At 32.1% G+C, this 20,995-nt stretch overlaps 4 protein-coding genes and 1 pseudogene across 11 annotated transcripts; 2 read left to right on the top strand and 3 right to left on the bottom strand.

Moving 5' to 3' along the window:
• Positions 1–478: 478 nt before the first annotated feature.
• LOC140667498 (uncharacterized) lies at positions 479–2,230 on the bottom strand. Its single transcript, XM_072895513.1, has 2 exons — positions 2,056–2,230; positions 479–1,318 (listed from the first exon to the last, which is right to left on the bottom strand). The coding sequence occupies exon 2, from the start codon at positions 1,316–1,318 to the stop codon at positions 1,025–1,027; it is 294 nt and encodes a 97-aa protein (XP_072751614.1). The 5' UTR covers positions 2,056–2,230; the 3' UTR covers positions 479–1,024.
• A 742-nt stretch (positions 2,231–2,972) lies between these two features.
• LOC140667497 (allantoinase-like) lies at positions 2,973–9,806 on the bottom strand. The gene is made up of 11 exons (XM_072895512.1): positions 9,615–9,806; positions 9,382–9,551; positions 9,166–9,280; positions 4,690–4,833; positions 4,558–4,603; positions 4,399–4,495; positions 4,138–4,324; positions 3,715–3,844; positions 3,461–3,633; positions 3,345–3,377; positions 2,973–3,244 (listed from the first exon to the last, which is right to left on the bottom strand). Exons 1-11 carry the CDS (start codon positions 9,768–9,770, stop codon positions 3,092–3,094), a joined length of 1,404 nt encoding a protein of 467 aa, XP_072751613.1. The 5' UTR covers positions 9,771–9,806; the 3' UTR covers positions 2,973–3,091.
• LOC140667495 (odorant receptor 13a-like) lies at positions 5,155–9,218 on the top strand. 7 transcript variants are annotated; one of them, XM_072895506.1, is made up of 9 exons: positions 5,155–5,625; positions 5,914–6,033; positions 6,129–6,246; positions 7,524–7,785; positions 7,853–7,990; positions 8,086–8,176; positions 8,486–8,622; positions 8,730–8,862; positions 8,937–9,218. In XM_072895506.1, the coding sequence occupies exons 1-9, from the start codon at positions 5,611–5,613 to the stop codon at positions 8,988–8,990; spliced, it is 1,068 nt and encodes a 355-aa protein (XP_072751607.1). In that variant the 5' UTR covers positions 5,155–5,610; the 3' UTR covers positions 8,991–9,218. The 7 variants fall into 7 exon arrangements, with proteins under 7 accessions (XP_072751607.1, XP_072751606.1, XP_072751605.1 ...); XM_072895505.1 differs by having other exon boundaries at positions 5,155–5,816; positions 7,557–7,785; positions 8,937–9,217; XM_072895504.1 differs by having other exon boundaries at positions 5,155–5,816; positions 8,937–9,216.
• Positions 9,807–10,588: 782 nt separating the features above from the next.
• Positions 10,589–15,138, top strand: LOC140667919 (odorant receptor 63a-like). 2 transcript variants are annotated; one of them, XM_072896293.1, is made up of 10 exons: positions 10,589–10,734; positions 10,874–10,993; positions 11,945–12,062; positions 12,291–12,555; positions 12,637–12,777; positions 12,857–12,947; positions 14,088–14,224; positions 14,595–14,727; positions 14,802–14,969; positions 15,065–15,138. In XM_072896293.1, exons 1-9 carry the CDS (start codon positions 10,591–10,593, stop codon positions 14,853–14,855), a joined length of 1,203 nt encoding a protein of 400 aa, XP_072752394.1. In that variant the 5' UTR covers positions 10,589–10,590; the 3' UTR covers positions 14,856–14,969; positions 15,065–15,138. The 2 variants fall into 2 exon arrangements, with proteins under 2 accessions (XP_072752394.1, XP_072752395.1); XM_072896294.1 differs by lacking the exon at positions 10,874–10,993.
• Positions 15,139–16,159: 1,021 nt separating this feature from the next.
• LOC140667677 (uncharacterized) lies at positions 16,160–20,905 on the bottom strand (annotated as a pseudogene).
• Between the last annotated feature and the right edge of the window lie 90 nt (positions 20,906–20,995).

Below are 20,995 nucleotides of genomic sequence, written 5' to 3'. Positions count from 1 at the left end.
AAACGCCCTACTTACTCGCGAAAGAAATTCATCACTATTATACAATAGTATTATTATATAGATTATTAGACAAGATATATACATGATTTGAGTACAATGTATGTGTGAGAGAATACAGAGAAAATGAAACAGGACAACATCTTTAAGGTAACTATTTTTTTATTAAACTTTTGTAACACAGCGTAAGGTGATCGAACTGTATATTATTATATAACGACTTCTCTGATAGATTTATCTTATTTATCCGCGCAAATAGCTGTATATATGAAAGAAAGTGAAAGTTCGACAAAGATATAAATATAAATCGGCACCTTCCGTTCGGTATGAATGTATTATAATAAGAGACAATAAAATTAACACAGAACAGAAAACGAAAAATACGATCTCATAATCTTGTCGTGCCTTGATTAGATTGAAATTCCCGTGACGTGTGCAATAAACGACAGAATAGAAGAGCTATTCAGTAACATGATGAACATAAGAAGTGAAAGTACGCTTCTTTAACGAGTACTGCAACTTTCTCTACGATCGCTAGTGCAACTACATAATTCAAACTAAGATCTTTACGTGAATACGTGATTATTTTAGCAACGTGTGCAAACTGCGCGTTTCGAGATATGTTAATTTTCAAATAAGATTTTGAAAATTTTATCTATACATTAATGAAATTGTAAAGAATACGCGAGTCGTATTTTACTAAAAAAAAACATATTAAAATATTTATATTTTTCTTTCCACGCGTACATTATTAGTCATCAATAAACTATTTTATTCATGAACTGTCGTAATCGCAAGCAGGTGATGCGTAGATACTCTTAAGAGCTGCTTTTCTCATATATTTATTTATGAAAAGTAAAAAATCCTACATCGAAATCCTATATCGAAAGAAAATTTGCGGGATACAAAAGCAAGGTACAAAAACGGAATTGTATGTTCATAAATAGTTTTACAAATACGAAGGACAGGAGACAGAACATGATTATTTTTTTACACGACGATGACGGTGACGACGATTTATAAGAATCTAATTTCGACCTATTTGATCGATCTGGGTCTGAAGATTGTTCACCACTTCGGGTGGCACATGTTCGCCTAAAATCTCAAAGAGATTGATCCTCTGATCGCCGGGAATTGATTCGTATGCGGCCAGTTCGATGCCTTCTTGGACCTTTTGTATAGTCGCATCCTTAGGGATGAGATAGGTATTCTGAGCTTGTCGTATCGCTTCATTGCTGAAGATTTGTCCATCTTTCTGCGGATACGCCAGAATCACGCCCGTCAAAAGTAACACGGCCAGTGTCGTAATGTAAATCTTCATCTGACGACAAACAAGAAAGAGTGTCAAATTCGCGTACATTCAAAAGAACTTGTAGAAGTACAAGTATGTTAGAAAGGAAAGTTCGAAAAGGTTTTAAAATATTTAAATAACCAGAAGTGCTGAAGATTCGGGCTCGAATATACATGTGTAATAATTGATAGATTTCGCAATCTCCTATCACGTAATATCTATAATTATCGCATACAGAAATTGTTATTTTTTTTACGCGACGATTATATGAGATGTCTTGTAAATATCGTATGAATATAAGGTTGTTATTGTATAAAGTAAAAAGTAACAGAATGCTGGTCACTGTTGAAACAAGAGTTTCGTTGGTATGAAAGCGGTGTTGACAAGTGATGGTCCGATCTCTCCTTAATGGTCGAGGTCGTGGGATTGAAACAATGTTTAAAGAAAACCTTGTCGCGTCGTGTGTAATAAAGAGCGTAAAGAAACTTTTAAACGCGATAAATAAAAGTGATAAAAGTGTGATATTTTTATAGATATTTATATTAAAATTATATTAAATTATTGAAATATCGTCACAAAAAAAAAAAAAAAAAAAAAAAAAATTACACGTAAATGGGATGCGTTAACATTTAACTTTTTTTTCGAAACATGTATATATACTTTTGTAATTGAGCAGCAACAAGATACGCGTAAATGCAAATTTTCTTGGAAAATAAAAAATTTGTTTTTCCGAGCAAGAGAGATTTATTCTACCACGTGATACTCACGTTGAAAGTGTTGCTTCGGTTACTCCGGAATGAAACTGAGCGCGCGACAACAGAGGTTGCTTTTATACCGCAGATGCATGGTAGCAGAGCGGTGAATGGTTACTCCCATCCTCCTCGAGGAAGATTCATCATCCATTGCGTTTGTAACTAACTATAAGATAAGTACGTGCACGAAATATAACGTATAACGTTCCTGTTGTGTATTTTAAGAAATGGAAAAAATTTTTTAAACTATATATGGACTATAAAGTATATAAAGAAAAAAAAAGGAGATATTACGAAGAAAATATTGATTTATATTATATTAAATCATATTCAACATGCGATATTGGAATGTTTTTACATTTAATATATTTTACTTCCATATATATCTTAAATATTTGCGAAACTTGTCGTAGAAAAATTATAGCAATTTTTTAAGATATAGTAATAGATACAGTAATTTTTCGAATTTTATATACAGATTGTATTATTTGTGCACATTAAGTGTCGAAAAATAAACGTCGACAAACAATAGCGGTAAAATATCGGCGTTGTACATTGAACCATTTCACTTTATATATTCTCGAGGAACGTCGTGCAACCTGTTGTGAATATCGGTGCCCCATTGACCAATATACAGCACATACAAGATTTGCTGTTGCCCATATCGGCGCCGAAGAGTTTCACTTTTATGAATATGTTTCTCTCTCGAATTTTGAAACTGTTTCACAATATCGTTGTCAGATATTCCTAATACTGGATGAGTAATAGTATTTCTATATTTAAATATTAACCTTTTGCGCTTAGGAAGAGCTTTTAAAAGACATAAATTACGATTATATTAACATAAAATTATATGTAACATATATAATTCATGCGGTATAATATAATAACATGCAGATTTATTTATACATAATTATACAATAATCTTCATAATAATTTTTTCCATGATTTATTATTTAAATATCTCTCTTCTTCCTTTATTATGCTAAAACTTTATGTTTAAACATAAAAGCAATTTAAAAGACTTGTGAGCTGCGAAATAAAATAAAATTTACTGAGTTTCTATCGCTTGTAAAATATTTTCATTTAACAATAAATTTCCCACAGGTTCATCGAGAAATTTTCCTTTTTTAAAAATGAATTGTCCCCTAAGGACAGTTGCGATCACTTTTCCATATAAAATGTTCCCTTGATACGGTGTTAACTGCAAAATTAAATGTGTTTCGAGGCTCATAAAATCTGTCGAAGTTTTTATCATACTCTTTCCATTTTTTTTGATCAGTATTAATCGCATTCACACTTACTTTGTTTTTATGGTAAATATTATTAGTCTCGATCTAGGAAAATAAGACACATTCTTTTTTTGATAATATATCTTCGCAGGCTATTCTTTTGAAATAATGTGTATGATAGAACTGACCTTGATAGTTTCCTCCGGGTTCCAGATAACAAAATCCGCGTCCATTCCTACCGATAGATTACCTTTACGATCCTCGAGACCGCATAATTTCGCAGGCTGACTGCTTAATAGCTTTGAGATATCGGAAAATGACATGTCTCTCGTTCTTGCAGCTGTCCATATCAACGATAATCCTGTAAAACATTTGTTTTTCTCACAGTTTCATATTTCATACTATTTTCTGTAATAAATTATTTTTCGATTTCAACACGCACCGAATTGCAACGAAGAGATTCCACCCCAAGCGGTCAAAAAATTTCCATTTTTCAATTCCGGCACGCAAGGAGAGTGATCTGAGACGACCATATCCAAAGTTCCATTTTTAATACCTTGCCACAATTGTTCCTGAATAATATATACGTGTAACAAAAAAAAAATATATACTAAGTAATATTAATTACTTTGCCTCGCCGAATAAGCTTAATTTTGATTATATATATATTTAAATAAAGTTACAAATCTATTATGTATCTCTTGCATGTTTGATAGATGCATACAAAACAAAACTTTTTCAAATACTCTATTTAATAAATATAATTATCAAGGGAAGAACATATAATACGTTTGTAAGATTGAAATCGCAGACAGAAAAGATTAATATAAAAATTTGTAGGTAAGAAGTTTTTTTACATAATTACCCGATTACTCTTTTTCCTGATTGGCGGACAACATTTGAATTCAGTAGAACCTTTCGGTATTTCCTCCGCAGTAAGTACTAAATAATGATGACACGTTTCCACGGTTAAAGGTGCACCACGGGCCTTAGCATCGTTTATTAATGCCAAGCACTCCGCACTTGACAAATGCACTATGTGACATCGAGAGCTAGAAAGTTTTATGCAACATTACTTTTACAAAAAAAAAAAAAAAAACATTTAACTGGACAATAAATTACTTACTTATATTTTGTAGACCAATCGCAAATTAATTTTACGGCATCAAGTTCCATACGATCAGGTCGAGAATGCAAAAAAGTGTCGTACAAATTTGGATCGCCTGAAAAAAATGAAAAAAATGTAATCCTGCAAATAAAAAATAAAAGTCCTATTTACACGTACCAATTAATGGATTCGTTCTTTCATTCTGTTCGCATTCTGAGTGAAACTGCAAGTACATTTGCTCGATTAACGCTCGTAATATAAATAGATGTACCAGAAATGTAAATATAAATGATGTAACATAGCAAATACCGCTAGTACGGTTTTTGTAGGCAATTCCATTAAAGTCTGCTCCACATCGTCCACAGAAACGTGTGGAAATTCATCCACTCCACTTGGATGCAAAAAACACTTGAAACCGACTACACCTGCATCTATTAACGATCGCAATTCGCGCTAAAAAAATTGCAACAAATGAGAGAAATTTATCACAGTTACAGTCGCTTCAAAGTAAACGCATAAAATTTAATTATTAACAAAATAAAAGTTTGATAACGATTAAAATAAATTATTATCCATTAATAAGCACTGGTCAACATGTTTTAATTTGCACGATTAGTATTTAAAAAGTTATTTTTTAAATACAATTTTTTTATCGCATTATATATACACACACTTTCAATCGCAATTATAATATTGTACTTAAATAGTGATGTTATATAAGATGATACGCATATTATTTTGATTGCTGTTATTCTATGTATTAGATCTTTGTAAATCGTGCTATAAAATTACCGAGCTAATCAAAGTTAACCACGTCGTATCGAGTTAATCAAACGTAACCGCTTAGGCCATTTAGGTTTCGCTTGTTGATACAAGAAGCAATTTAAGACTAACTGCACTTATGTTTGTTAAAAGTAACGCACACAAAAATATAAAATTGTAAGCGAGTAATAAAACGATAAAACAGTGCATGATGTTTCGCTTTCACTCGTACTATTATTACTCGCATAGCATTTTTACTGCGTCACGCAATACCACTTTGCATACGTAAGTATTATGTTGAAAAAAATATGCGAACAATACTATTTGAGATATAAGAATGGGGGAAAATGTCAGTTTAATTTTAAGACAGATATATTGTTACGGCGGAGGATGACTATTTCGTATTTCATATTTGATGGATCCTGTAAGACTTAATAATTTTTAAGAATTTAGCAAGAAAAAGGACGGATGGTCCGACATGCGGTACGTGTCATTTGTATTACAACCTTTGAGCAAAAAGTTAGGATATCATGCTAACACATGTTCTGCGAGAATATAATGTCAATAAAATATTTTTGTCGCGCTTGGGCCTCTGGCCATTTCAAAGTGTGCTCGTGAGAAACTTGTTGCCGATCGTTTGTCTTGTGCTTGAAATTAGTTACTACCCGTTCGAGGTAATCAATCAATCGCGATTAATTAAATGGTTTTAACATACCGATATAATTGTTTTATTATATATATATTGCGATTCACGATTAATGTTGCATGTAGATATTAATGTTACATGATCATCGGGACGACGCGAAAATGGTTTTTGAAAGTTGCTATCAATTTGTCATAACGAGTGCTTTTCTAGTACGACTATGGAATGAGATTTGGAATCGCGACAAAGTAAGTTTTCCAAAGCAACGCGTCACCTGTATTTTCTCAATCACTACCTCGGAAAGTGTCTCTCTCTTTGATATAGATGTTGTTCTTACGATCAGTTTCGATGTTTATACGAGGCTATGAACGATCATTGGAATACATTCACGAATGATTTGGAAGTGCGAATTCTGAAAGAGTATTCCAGCATATCACGAAAGTTTACGATATTTTATTCAAGTGAGTACATTTTATATTATGTAAATTTTTCGATGAAAGGCTATAGCCGGATAAGCATACTAAAAATGTCCCCGACGAGTTTTCAAATAACATTTGGCCTGTTATGTTCTCACTTTAAAAAAAAATTTCCTCAAAATTTCAGCTCCCTAACTCTATTATTTTCTGAGTTGTCGAGAAAACCGTCATTTTCAGTTTTTATTTTTCTTTTCTGTAAATATTTAAGAGATGATCCCATATCGATTTTTTTCTGAACATTTATCAACAAAAGGCATAAGAAATATTTTTTTATTAATCTCGAATAAAAACTCGATTTTAAAAAAGAAGATTGAAATTAAAAAATGGCTTTCTTAACATGTTCCTTTCGAGGTTCAATCAAACTTTTATAGAATACTCTTTTTATATGTCTCAATACTCTCAAATTTTTTCAATTTTTTCGAGTTTCGGTGTAACATGATGAAAAAAATATAAAATCTTTTTTAAAATTATTTTTTGATAATAGGACGGAAAGTTATTTATTTTTTTGTAATAATTGTAATAGTTATAATTATAATGCAGGATAAAAATATTTTTTATGCAAAAACAATTTAAAAGTTGTATTTGTGAAAATTGTGTTTGCATAAAAAATATTTCTATTTTGTAATGTAATTATAACTGTTACAATTATTATTATTACTAGTATCATTACTGTTATAATTATTACAAGAAAAATAAATAATTTTCCGTCTTATTATCAAACAAATAATAAAAAAAAGAATTTTTATTTTTTTTTTTTAGTATGTTGCACCAACTCGAAAAAATTGAAAAAATTTGAGAGTATTGAGACATATAAAAAGAATATTCTCTAAAAGTTTGATGATTGAACTTCGAGAGGAACATGTTAAAAAGGCCATTTCTTAATTTTAATCTTTTTTTTTAAATCGAATTTTTATTCGTAATTAATAAAAAAATATTCTTTTTTGTGTCTTTCGTTGACAAGTATTCAGAAAAAAAATCGATATAGGATCATCTCAGATATTTGCACAAAAGAAAATAAAAACTGAAAATGACATTTTTCGCGATAACTCAGGAAATAATAAAGTTAAGGGGCTGAAATTTTGAGGAAAATTTTTTATACAATAAAGAAATGACAGGCCAAGTATTATTTGAAAACTCGTCGGGGGCACTTTTTGTATGCTTATCCCGGCTGTAGCCTTAATGATGGTTTTTAAAAACTATAATTTTGATTAAATTATTAACATATACAAAAAACATATTTATTTTCATACAAAATTTTGTAGTTATGATGTACCTTCTGAGTTCGATGTTTATAGTGATCCCGTTGACACCGGCGTTCTTAGATATCGTGTTGCCTCTTAATGAATCGCGTCCACGAATCTTGGCGATCGATGTTGATTTTAGGGTAGATACAGAAGAATATTTCGTGCCTATTTTTTGTTACACTACTGCTATAATTGTGGTAGGTATAAGCATTATGGTGGCTGTCGATACAATGCATTTCACATGTACTACTCATGCGTGCAGTTTGTTCGCAATTATCGGGTAAGTTGTATATGGTACTTGAAGCTTTTCGAAGAGTGTATTGTAAAAATCATATATATAATTTTAGTGAGCAAATTGAAAACATTACGTTCAAATTAGATATGGAACAATGCGAATGTTGCATGAATAAGAAGCTTAAATCGTCGGACGAGCAAGCTTATCGGGAATACATTACATGTTTAAAAAAATATCAAGTTGCGTTAAAGTAAGATACTTTGACTCTGAATCATTTTTTCTGTATATATGATGCGTTAAATTAATACAAGATTATTGTTATTGATATATGATTGTGATTCTTAGATTTGTCGACATATTAAATTCAACGCATCAAACAGTTGCAGTGTTCTTTTTATTATTAATTGGTGCAACTTTAAGTCTAATTGGAGTTCGAGTAAGTACAGAGTATTTATTTCTCAATAAGTTTGATCATAAAAAGCAAAAAAAGATAGCAGATACCTATGTGCTTTTTTAAGTAAATTTTTTAGAGACAAAACAAAAATTTTTCTCGAAAATACATACGTATTTATTTATCTATATTAACTTATATTTTGTAAGAAATATATTACGTACAAAATTAACTAAAGTTTTCTTTTAAAAATGACTAATTCAATATACAACTTAATATACAATAATGAAATCCATTAGAATAACTCGTTATTATAAATTTCATGAATAATATTTTTTAACATTAATGTTATAGATCGTCTATGTATTAAATCAAATGGAAGAGATGATTAGATTTACTTTTATAATCATGGGAGCGTTACTACAATTGATGATAATGTGTTATTCTGGTCAAAAATTAATAGACGAAAGTCAGAATATATTCTACCGAGCGTAATATGATTTTTTATGCATACTCTGAAATCTATTTATATTAACGCGAATACGATTTCGAAATAATAGTTTTGATAAAACAATATTTCAGATAATATTTTTTTCAGATACGCAGCAAAATGGTACATGTACTCACCGAGACTAAAATCACTGTTGATTACAACATTTTATCGCAGCAGACTACCGTGCAGTTTAACTGCAGGTAAATTAATTCCGTTGTCAATGATGACTTTCGCCGCGGTAAGTATAATACAAGATCTCGCGTAAATTTATTATAATATAAAGAAAATAATAAAATAAAACGTGTATTTAAGGTGGTGCGAGCAGGTATGTCTTACTTCACCGCGTTCTTATCGGTCAAAGATTGATTAATTTCGAGTAACTCAAACTGATCTTTCGCGACAATCTGTTTCCGTGTTATTCTTTGAAGATATTTTTTGTAACACAATATATATATATATATATATATATATTGTATATTTCAATTGTTGTGTTCAAATATATGGAAAAAAAATTATATCTAAAAACTCGCTTGCAATTTACCTGATTTCCTGGTATTACACCGCCCCAGAACGCAACGTCTACCAATATTTTCGCGTACGCTTTCTTCGCTTTAACTTTGAGATTGTCTACGGTGATAGTAGGCGGAATAGAATTCCTATAACATGAGATAAATAATGTAAGTTTAAAGGTAATTTAAAGGTATTTTTTAGCGTTTACAAACACAAACGATCAGCGGAGAAGAATAAAGATCATTACAGAGGCATATCCGCGATCGTGGTAACACCACCGGCCGCGGCCGCTCGTGTAGCGGTGTGAAATTCTTCCCATTCGGTTCTACCGGGTTCGTTTACATGTACGTGGGAGTCTATTATTCCGGGCATTAGCACCAACGAGCCGTAATCGTAAAATTGAATTCCGAGATATTTCTGAAAAGCACGTCGATTCGCATTTTATTTCCTCGTTCCGAGTAATTTACGCTCGAAACTTACCTCCGATAAATGTCTTGCAACGTTTTCACCGGTGTCATTTATTATTTCCCGTATTTTCTCATTACTTACAACTAATGTGGCCGGTCGTACGCTATTTGCGAAAACCGTTCTTTGAGATACGAAAGCACAGATCTGCGAATTTCCTTCACCACGCATCTCGAAGTGCGCTTAGTTACAGAATAAATGTGTCTCTACGACGCGCGAGACTCGGGTCTCTAAATAGTCTAAAGATTGAATCTCCTATCAAGAAGGAAATATAAACAGCAGTGCCGGCACACGGGAAAAAAGATGACAAACATATGCACTGGCCATTTTGAATTTTAATCTTATTTTAAAAAGCTTGCAGTTCCATGATGTAGAAAAAGTTATAACGAAAAAATTAAAAAAAAAATTATTAAAATCAATTAAATATTAGACCGTCAAGAGACTTTTGTCCAAAAGGAATACCTTTTTTCCCACTGTGCGCCAGTCATGCTAAAACCGGCACTGTATAACATATAAATTCGTAAGAGTAATTTCAAAATATGTATTTTACGAATACGCCTACAAATAGAGACTATCAAATATAGATAAGAATAGGTAAGTAGACAGATATATTACCTCTCTACACGAGCAAGAATAAATTATATATGTACACGACAAACATTCGACCGTACTTGCATTTATCAGTAGTAAACAGGAAAAAGTGTAACAGACTAGAAAAGAAATTCGTTAATAAATTCATGATCAAACAAGGCGCTCGGCTGCTCTTGTTAGTCTCGTGCAGCTAACGGTGTTACGTCACAATGACGTGACAAATGTCATTCCAAAAAGTAAGAAATTTCATTTTAGAAACAGGCGAACGATATATTCGACAACCCGTAATTTTACAATGATTCCGACATATCTATAATTTTACTTCTTCAGTCATGCAAAAATCGATTGACGCCCGCACGCGATACTTTGTCATTTCTATCGTAACAAGCAAAAGCGAATCATGCTGGAGAATATACTTCGAGAATACAATATCAATAGAATATTTTTGTCGTGCCTAGGTCTATGGCCATTCCAACATAAGGTAGCAAAACATTCATTGCCATGGTTATGTTTTGCAATCGAGTTAAGTTACTTGCCGTTCGAGGTAATGTGATTGATACATTTGAATTTTTTAATTTCGATTAGATTTTTAATAGCTTCTATTCACATATGCGAAATTTATTATTATTTTTTACTATATTATATTAATTTTCTTTTCGGATTATAATATATTTGAACCGCAGATAATAACATTGTATATACACAGAAACAATAAACATCTACTTTTTGAAAGTCTGTATCAAATAGTTGTATCCATAGCTTTCATTGTAAAATTATTAAATCAATTTTTCAACCATGACAAGGTAAATATTATTCGAAACGTTAATGCACATTTATTTTATCTTTAACACGTTCGCGACGATAACAAAATAACAAGTATAGATCATTTGAGCGATAAGGAGGATCACATGACAAAAGATAACAAATTGAAATAGGGTAAACTCGGGTAAGATGGCCATAGTTTTTAAAATGCAAAAAATGTACTTTTATTTTTGTTATATTTTAATGTTTGTCATATTATCTTCACTAAAGCTTAAATGACGTAATATTATCGAAATTAAAAGGAAAATATTTATAGGTCAAAAATAAAAATTATAGGTCATATAACAATTTACATATCTTTACAATATGTCTAACGTCGATTACGATAGCTTAACTGTAATTTATTCGACGTTATAACAGTTTTTAGTGGACACATGAAAAATTTTGCAAGTAGTCAAAAGTAAAAATATGATATAAGATTCACAATATCGTTATTTCGAATAATATATGCACATAAACTACTGTAAATAACGATTATCTTTGATAATGACTAAAAAAAGGCACTATGTAGCGATTATTGAAAAAATTACAGCCTATGGCCATCTTTTCCGTATGACCATCATACCCTAGTTTACCCTATCTTTATTTTTAGTCCCGCGATTTTTTTTTGTCGCTTCCGATCGGTTTTAGCAGCTCATGAAAATCTTCCTTTATATACTTTTCCTTTATATAATCTTTTTTTATACAGTCGTCGAATTTATTAAAAATTACATCCTAACATTAGCGTTTATCATTGGTCACTAAAGGCGGTTGTAGCAGAAGATCAAGCATGTATTACCGATGATGTATAACGTCGCGAATATGTTAAATTCACAGATAAGTTAAATTTTATTTAATTAAAATCGATTTATTTCTCTTTCTCTATTATTATTATTATTATAACAATTATACACATATAAAATTGTTTTTGCATCTCTATCTTGTGATTATAGTTTCAGCGTTTATACGAAACTATGGAAAATCATTGGAATATATTTACGAATGATTTTGAAGTTCGAATTATGAAAAATTATTCGAATATATCGCAGAAATTTGCAAAATCTTACGCCAGTGAGTAATACGTTACATTTTGTAATTGTTTAAATCGAATCTGTCATTGTGTGTCCTAATTCTCACGTTTGTATCAAAGGAAATTCTTTCCCATGTATTAAGTAAATAAATAAATAAATAAATTATAAAAGAAGAAATTATGTGTAATAATAATCACTTTACGTACACTTTATGTATAAAAATATTATGAAAAAAACAATGTATAAAATTGTGTGATAAATTTTGCAGTATCGATATTCGTTATGATGTCAATATTTATCACAGTACCTTCACTAGCACCGATACTTCTCGATATCGTGCTACCTCTTAATGAATCGCGCCCGCGACAATTTGCATTATATGCCGAATTTGGAATAGATAAAAATAAATACTTTGGAGCAATATTTTTATACACCACTATTATAATCATAGTGGGTATGGGTATCATAGTGTCCGTTGATACTATGCAAGTTGCGTGCGCCGCGCATGCCTGTAGTTTATTCCAAGTTATCGGGTAAGTACGTTAAAGATGCATATTAAAAAAAATTGTTTAAAATACATCCTTTCGCGAAATATCGCGAGAATCATATTGCAGTCAACAAATTGAAGACGTATCGAATGTGCATAAAGTCGACGAAATTGGATATCGCGCGAATTCGGAGTATGAATTGTGCGAAGAGAAAATAATATATCGAAAATACATTGTATGTTTGAAGAAACATCAACTTGCTTTAGAGTAAGCGCGAGTTTTTTTTCATTTTTATCGTTCAATCTTTCAATTAATCTTATAATTATCTATCAATGTTATTTTGTAGGTATGTCAATATATTCAACGACTCGTATAAAATTGTGGGAATTACCTTCTTATTTTTTATTGGCGCGGTTTTCAGTCTGATTGGAATTCGCGTGAGTGTTAAGTAATAACACCGACGAGATACTATTCTCGTCGATGGTAATAATTATTCATACGTATCATAGAACATATTTTTAAATCCACCAGCTTTCCCTTTAATCGGCATAATTATATACATTCCCAGATAGCCAATATGAGCACAAATTGTTTTCATATTGCTAAAAAAGATGTTAGCATCTTGCTACGCATCTATGTCGTTCATTGTGTTATTGTTTGCCAGCATTTGATGTCGGAAATAAAACATTTGCATGTTCTCAACATAATGTTAGTATTAAATGCTTTACCATATTATATCACTCTTGTTTACACATCTCAAACGTATTGCTAGTATCAGATGCTTGATCATATTACTACCATTGTGCTAACATTAATTGTTTAATTGTATCGCTGACAAAATATTATTAAGTCTAATCTATAATAGAGTCGTAAGTTGTGAAAAATTAACTAATCAGAGTTGAATTGAAAAGAAAATATTTGATTATGTAATTGCGATTGGTTAATTTCTTATGACTCTATTGTAGACAGTGTCTCTTATTAAAGACAATTTAGCTTTTATATATGTATATATATATACATATATATATATATATATATATATGTATATAATTAATGTAGAATTTTTACCACACAAAAAGTATGATAATTATAAGTAACACAAAAGTAACAAAAAGAATGATAATTCAAAGTTAAAGAATAGTTTGTAGCGAATGAAAAATGATATAAATATTAATTTTTTAATCTAAATATCTTCAGTATAATAACAGCATAAAATAAACATCACTTTTAACTTTAATACTGACAATGTGTTTACATATCTGCTAGCAAATTAAAAAATTGTATGCTAACTCTTTGCTAACAATATGTCTTTTCGAGGTGTCCCTTTTTTAGCTAGGCATTTTACTAGAACAATATGCTAACATTATGGTAGTTATATTTAACCACCCAAACATTTAATTCATATTTTTAGTGAGAAGCTAGCATTAGTTGTCAGCATTTTATTTCCATATATTTTTTGGTTGGGCATCCTTGGCTATCTGGGTAATTACGTAAAATTTTCGTGAAATTATAATTATATTTCAAATGAGATGTGGACATATATAACATGTTTGATATACATATAATATATATTATAGATCGTCTACGTGTTAGACCAACTGGAAGAAATGATCAGATATTTATTTATAATCATTGGAGTATTGGTGCAATTGATAATCATATGTTATTCCGGCCAAAAATTAATGGACGAAAGTCAAAATATATTCCATCGAGTGTAATAATTTTATATTCTTACGTATATATTTACATTTATATTAAATTATCCCGAAATTCAGATTATCAAAAATATTTCAAAAATTGCTTTATTTCGATCGTTCTAAATTCTATACTGCTTCGAAATTTGCAAATCAATTTTGAGTTTCTCTTACAATTAGAATAGAATAGCAATAATTAAAAAAAAAATTTTAGCTGTAACAAATGTTATCCAAATATACATAAAATATTTAAGATATTAAAAATTATAAATTCAACTTCGCGATTTAAAAAAGATTTTTTTTTAATAATATTTTCTAATTTGCATTAGATTGCGATTCTAAACATCTTGTGTAAAATATAATAATCTAAGAAAATATTTTTTTTCATAGATATGCAACAAAATGGTATAAATTCTCACCAAGATTAAAGTCATTAGTAATTATAACTCTTTACAGAAGTATTGTTCCATGCAAATTGTCAGCAGGTAATGTGTTTCCGTTGTCGATGGCAGCCTTCGCCGCGGTAAGTACGACAATTTCTCTCTGCAAATATTATTTTACAATACAAGAAATTTGTACATTCCTGTTTGATTTAAGGTGGTGCGGGCAGGTGTATCTTATTTCACGGCATTCTTATCGTTCAAAGATTAATTAATTTTGAAACATAAATGCTTAGTGATTCCTTCATTTTCAAGGACTAATAAATTAGATAAAAATTTAAAAAATTACATATTGTATTTGATTAAAAGGGAGAAGCTGTAAAAGGTATATTTTTATATTTAATAATATTACATTTGTTATTAAATATACAGTAATAATATCAGAGTCAATACACAATAATCGATCACAGCATTTTGCAGGTAGACATTCGTAATGTCAGTCTCTTAACATAACTTAATGAGAATTATTAATTATTGTAGTGACGATACGCGAGCAATGACTTTTGCATTCTTGGACAAAGCTAGTTATCTCCTTTTTAGTTTTCACGTAGTTCGATTTACACAATAATACGTTTTCGAATAAAAACATATGTTAAATCCCACGATGCTGTTAAGTCAAACCATATTCCAAGTTAGCATACCACATCTAACAGGACATGGTTATAAAGCTGCATAATAACATTATTACGCTAACTATTGTATTTTCTTAATTAACATCTTTATATAACGTTAGAGTATAACGTTTATTTTTTTATTCGTTAATAGATGTGAGTTTTTAAATTGCAAACAACATTTTAATAACAATACATAATTTTCTCTATTTTCTTCCTTTTTTTAAACACAAAACAAATTAACTAAATATGCAACATATATAAATGTAAATAAATGTAAACTCTCATCTATGAAATTTTATTTAGAAATTTCAAAATCAATATTATATATAACAAAAAATGTTCTTATTTATTTGTAAAAAAAAATCTGTTAGAAAAAGAAAGATTACAAAAATTATTCATTAGTGAACGTAATTGATTGCTATCACAATTATGATTTGGTTAAGGCCCACATTTATGTATACATATATATATATATATATATAATATATATACATATATTTTTGCATATAAAGTAACATTGGAAATATTTATTAAGATGTTAATCAAGATGTAAATTATTTTGAATTCAAAATATCAATAGTATAATTTTTTTTAAATATAAATTATTAATTTAATAGATCCTAGGGAAAATCGTATTTAAAAACAAATTTCCAAAATAATTTATACATGTTTATAGCAATGAAATTAATTCGATGATAATGGCAATAGTTTCATTCGTCGGCAGACTTCGTTAATTTATTGAGGCAATCATAGGATTTTGATTGCGTGATGTATATGTAACACAAAAAAATCTTTGTTAGATATCACATAATTATAATTAACGAAAACTGAAAGCAAAAAGCAATTTAAGATTGTCCAGTGGAATATGATTGTTAATAGAGCGAAGCAAAAACTAACCAGCGTATTAATAGTTAAATATCGCATTACTCTAAACTGCATAGTTTGTGAGACAACCGTTTATGCGTCGGGTCTCTTCGAGCGACGTGAAGTATCAAATTCCCTGCTTTGGCGTTCTTGAACATCTGCAATGCCTTGGCGTGAGTTAGTCCGTCTAACGAGGAGCCCAGTGGAGTAGCTATAACATTTGGGGCCCCCGGGAAAATCAATAAATGGGGCCCTTCAGAAATTTTCTAAAGTATTTATTGATAAACAAATATCACAGTTGTCAAATTTTAATATTGGCTGCTACATACATTGCAAAAAAGTATATTTTCATTTTCGAAAACATTCGTAAAAATGGTTTAAGTATTTTATACCAAGCACAAATATCCATGATTACATTTACCATTTACAAACCTTTAACTTGTAACTTATTAAGGTGGCTTGAGCGATCCGGGCTTAACATTCATCCCGGGGACCTCCGGGACGCTCCCAGATAGCCCGGGTGGTAGCTACGCCACTGGAGGAGCCGTTAATGGCTAGAATTTCGTCTCCCGCTCTCAGAGTACCTTTAATAATATTACGGGCAAACAATTATACAATTACATCTTTCATCATTCTCATATATTTTTATTCTCATTTTATTTGATCTTATATATTTTTAAGGTAAATCGCACAATAATGTCTCGATAAAAAAGAAAAAAATAACGATACCTTCCTCCGCAGCTTGTTCATCGGGTATAATATCTTTCACGAAGATACCCATGCGCCCTTTATTATTGTCTACACCGCCGACGATGGAAAGACCCAATTTTTTCGGCGCGCCCTTCGTTAATACGACCGTGAGCAGATCCATGACTAAACTGCAGCCTCGTTGAACGGTGGGAGTTTCGGCGCTTCGTTTCCTTACTATCTGGAATTTCTTCATCCCCATTATTTTCCGGATAGTGGTAGCCGTTTCATCAGCGGCAAGAGATGCGTCGGCGTTCGTCGGAGATGACTCACGGAAAGCCGGCCGAAATTAGGTTCTTCGAGATCCACGAGTTAGGATCGCTTCGCGTTCGTGTCAAGACGTCGCTCCAGGTGTCACCGATTTTCATCGGCTCCCTCGCTACCTGCAGCTCGACCGTGCCAACGCAGCTTCGCAAGGCGTTTCGCGCCTCCGCCATCAACATACCCCGTATCCTACGTCCGCAGACTCAGACGATTTCGTTACCAATACGAAATTGCCTCGATCTATCCGCTTCACCGTCCAAATCCATCTTGGCGATCACGTAAAACGGCCTGGCCGCTTCGTTTCGCTCTACGGAAATATCAAGACCCGCCGTATGGTCCACCGTGAGTTTTATCGTTCTCAATTCGCGTCGTACCAAGATTTTGTTGATAACCTTGGAAACTGGAAGAACGGATTCGCAAGCTTTCACCGTCAATACTCTCTTCGCCGCGTTTCTCGTCACGTCCGTTGTATCGAGTTCCAGAGTGGAACAAACCTCTCTTCGGGCTGTAATATCGTAGCGGGTTAGTCGTGTGTGTGAAGCTGGCGTATCATTTCGTGGAAACTCACAAATAATTAAGAGTTCTGACTTTATTTTCAATAGTTCTAGAGTTTTTGATGGTTTAAACAAATAGTTCTGGCGATTAAAGCAAAAAAAATGCCTTCGCACAAACTGAGATGCCAACTTCACGCAGCATCTCACTTTGTCCCACGACATTTTCGCTATCAGTAATTGTAGAAAATTGAAAGATCTATAGTTCTAGATGAGTTCTAAAAAGAGTTCTGCCACCTAAAAGCAGAAAAATGTTAATTAAGATAAAATAAAAAACCACGAATCCCATAGATACAGATCGAGGTGAGATGCCGGTCGATTATCGATAGTTCTGCTCAATATAAAACAGTTCTCATATAGTTCTGGGCTTGTGCAATGCCTTTCCAAAGAGTTCTGCCATTTAAAATAATTAGATAATTTTTTAATTAATTATTATACCCGAAAACCGTGTAATTTCATACATAAAGGTGAGATGCCGGTCGATTTTCGGTAGTTCCGTTAATTGTAAAAGAGTATTGGTATAGTTCTGGGCATGTACATTGCCTTTCCAAAGACTTCTGTCATTTAAAATGTTTAGATAATTTTTTAATTAATTATTATACCCGAAAATCGCGTAATTTCATACATAAAGATGAGATGCCGGTCGATTATCGAGAATTCTGCTCAATATAAAACAATTCTCATATAGTTCTGGGCTTGTGCAATGCCTTTCCAAAGAGTTCTGCCATTTAAAATAATTAGATAATTTTTTAATTAATTATTATACCCGAAAATCGTGTAATTTTATAGATAAAGGTGAGATTTTCGGGTATAATAATTAATTAAAAAATTATCTAAAAATTTTAAATGGCAGAACTCTTTGGAAAGGCATTGCACAAGCCCAGAACTATATGATAACTGTTTTATATTGAGCAGAACTATCGGTAATCGACCGGCATCTCACCTTTATGTATAAAATTACACGATTTTCGGATATAATAATTAATTAAAAAATTATCTAAACATTTTAAATGGCAGAACTCTTTGGAAAGGCATTGCACAAGCCCAGAACTATATGAGAACTGTTTTATATTGAGCAGAACTATCGATAATCGACCGGCATCTCACCTCGATCTGTATCTATGGGATTCGTTGTTTTTTATTTAATCTTAATTAACATTCTTTTGGGTGGCAGAACTCTTTTTAGAACTCATCTAGAACTATAGATCTTTCAATTTTCTACAATTACTGATAGCGAAAATGTCGTGGGACAAAGTGAGATGCTGCGTGAAGTTGGCATCTCAGTTTGTCCGAAAGCATTTTTTTTGCTTTAATCGCCAGAACTATTTGTTTAAACCATCAAGAACTCTAGAACTATTGAAAATAAAGTCAGAACTCTTAATTATTTGTGAGTTTCCACGAAATGATACGCCAGCTTCACACACACGGGTTAGTCTCGGATAAAGAATAGACTTTGTTAGCCGGTGGACTGTCGTTGCACGGAAGCGCGGCATGCTCTAAAAGATGTAACACAATCGGACTAGAGCACTTGCGATTTTTATATTTCTTGTCTTTTTAGTAAAAACTTTGAATCGGAAATTTGATCGTCTGAGAATGATTTGTTGGCGTTACACAACGTTTTCTCTCACCGCAGTCGACTTTTATTTTGGCATCATCAATGCTACCTGTATCAGCATCAGAAATGTCGTATTGTGTCAACGTAACATCGGGATTATTACTCTCCGTCACTTGGAGTTTCATTAAATCCTCGCCAAACAGAGTGGAATTCGCGGAAGACGTTGCTTTCATTAGATCCTCGTGACAATGCGAAAAGAAATCAGCTTCCTTTTTAGAATAAGTTCTCGTTAAATCTGGTTGGCACTCTATAAAATCGGCGAAAGTATCATCGTCGCAGCTATCCGTATCGTCTTCCGACATTAAAATGGTAGTTTGCGTTGTAGTCGATTCATTGAAGGAAGCGTTGCTCGTCGCGGCATCGACGGCGATGGCGACGGCGATGGCGACGGCGACTTTGTCGACTGTGGAAATGCATTTTTCTGATGAATCTGGCTCGATCGCTGCGTCTTTTTTTCGCAAGGCATCTTTACGGAACGGGAGCGACAAGCGGTGATAATCGTCGGACGTAAACGAGAAACTACTGGTTTTAACAACGAAGGTATTGCCAATTGTTCACTGTCTGACGTGCCGGCTCGCGTACTATCTGAATCATACCACTTTCATCGCAACCTATGCGCAGATTGCTCAGTAGTTCTTCCAAACTAGTCAGCGCAGCGGATGGTCCTTGGCAAACATTTTCCTTAATTTCATTGACATTACTGGCAGCAGACTGATGATCAGGCATTCGCGTCGAAGTGCTCTTCGTTTCTTCCGTAGATGAACAATCGGAATTAAAAATTTACTTCGAATTCGGACCAACATTCTCCAGTGTTTCTCTCACGTTGCTCCTAAAGATCTTGAATGTTACGACTAAACTGTAACTTCTTTTGACGAAGGAACGATTCTCGATCGATTCCAGAATTCACTCGATCGAATTCGCGAACGTTATTATCGATATTATCGGAACAGGTACTACCTCGAAGCGGAATTTTCTTGATCGCTCCTTCGCACAGAGTCTTCTCCATCGGGCAGTGTCTGATTTCGAGAATGTCCTCCTCTTGTATCGTCGTGTTTTTCTTGGAGTTGAGAGAATGACCGCCCCTGGTTCTAAAGAAGTTTCTCAACGATTCCACCCTGGGAATTCTCTTTGGCCTCGGGAATTCGCTACTATTATCCTAAAAGTATCGATTATTTAGAATAATTTTTTTACAACAAGAAACTTATTCGATCAACATCTTAGCTAAAGCTATCATGCCGCATATTAAGGTACTATTGTATTTTACATTTTCTTTTTCGTTCGATGGTTCATCGTAACTTTTCCGATGCGGACTCCATCGTCGTCGCCATCGCGATACCGAAAGTAGTTCGAAACTATCCGACCTCTTCATTTGATCCCATCTCCGACCTATCTTTCGTCCCCAAGTTGAAATTCCTTTCAAACACGAGCAAGGATGCAAGATTCGATTTTAAAATATTAACAAGATTAATCAACTATTAAACTATTATTGCTCATTATATAATAAAGTGATATACATTGATAAGGATTTTGTGAAACATCCATTGTAATAATGTTATAAATATTACTATTAATTTATCATCTTTCTATAAATATATGCACCGGCCATTTGGAATTTTAATCTTATTTTAAAAAGCTTGCAGTTCTATGATGTAGAAAAATTTATAACAAAAAAATTAAAAGAAAATTATTAAAATCA

Source organism: Anoplolepis gracilipes, chromosome 7 (genome assembly GCF_047496725.1).
Source record: "Anoplolepis gracilipes chromosome 7, ASM4749672v1, whole genome shotgun sequence".
Classification (NCBI taxonomy): Eukaryota; Metazoa; Arthropoda; class Insecta; order Hymenoptera; family Formicidae; genus Anoplolepis; species Anoplolepis gracilipes.
Note: the sequence above shows the minus strand (reverse complement) of the source record. Positions and strands in the feature narration are given on the sequence as shown.

What these genes read in the sequence shown, in the direction of transcription:
- LOC140667498 (XM_072895513.1), bottom strand. Translation starts at nt 1,318, where the DNA reads ATGAAGATTTACATTACGACACTGGCCGTGTTACTTTTGACGGGCGTG.
- LOC140667495 (XM_072895504.1), top strand. Translation starts at nt 5,673, where the DNA reads ATGCTAACACATGTTCTGCGAGAATATAATGTCAATAAAATATTTTTG. An exon ending in AGATTTGGAATCGCGACAAA is followed by an intron (nt 6,034 to 6,128) that starts GTAAGTTTTCCA and finishes TCTTACGATCAG; the next exon opens with TTTCGATGTTTATACGAGGC. An exon ending in AGTTTGTTCGCAATTATCGG is followed by an intron (nt 7,786 to 7,852) that starts GTAAGTTGTATA and finishes ATATAATTTTAG; the next exon opens with TGAGCAAATTGAAAACATTA.
- LOC140667497 (XM_072895512.1), bottom strand. Translation starts at nt 9,770, where the DNA reads ATGCGTGGTGAAGGAAATTCGCAGATCTGTGCTTTCGTATCTCAAAGA. An exon ending in TCAGGAAAAAGAGTAATCGG is followed by an intron (nt 3,845 to 4,137) that starts GTAATTATGTAA and finishes TATATTATTCAG; the next exon opens with GAACAATTGTGGCAAGGTAT. An exon ending in ATATTTACCATAAAAACAAA is followed by an intron (nt 3,245 to 3,344) that starts GTAAGTGTGAAT and finishes TTAATTTTGCAG; the next exon opens with TTAACACCGTATCAAGGGAA.
- LOC140667919 (XM_072896293.1), top strand. Translation starts at nt 10,591, where the DNA reads ATGCTGGAGAATATACTTCGAGAATACAATATCAATAGAATATTTTTG. An exon ending in CAAAATATATTCCATCGAGT is followed by an intron (nt 14,225 to 14,594) that starts GTAATAATTTTA and finishes TTTTTTTCATAG; the next exon opens with ATATGCAACAAAATGGTATA. An exon ending in CGATGGCAGCCTTCGCCGCG is followed by an intron (nt 14,728 to 14,801) that starts GTAAGTACGACA and finishes GTTTGATTTAAG; the next exon opens with GTGGTGCGGGCAGGTGTATC.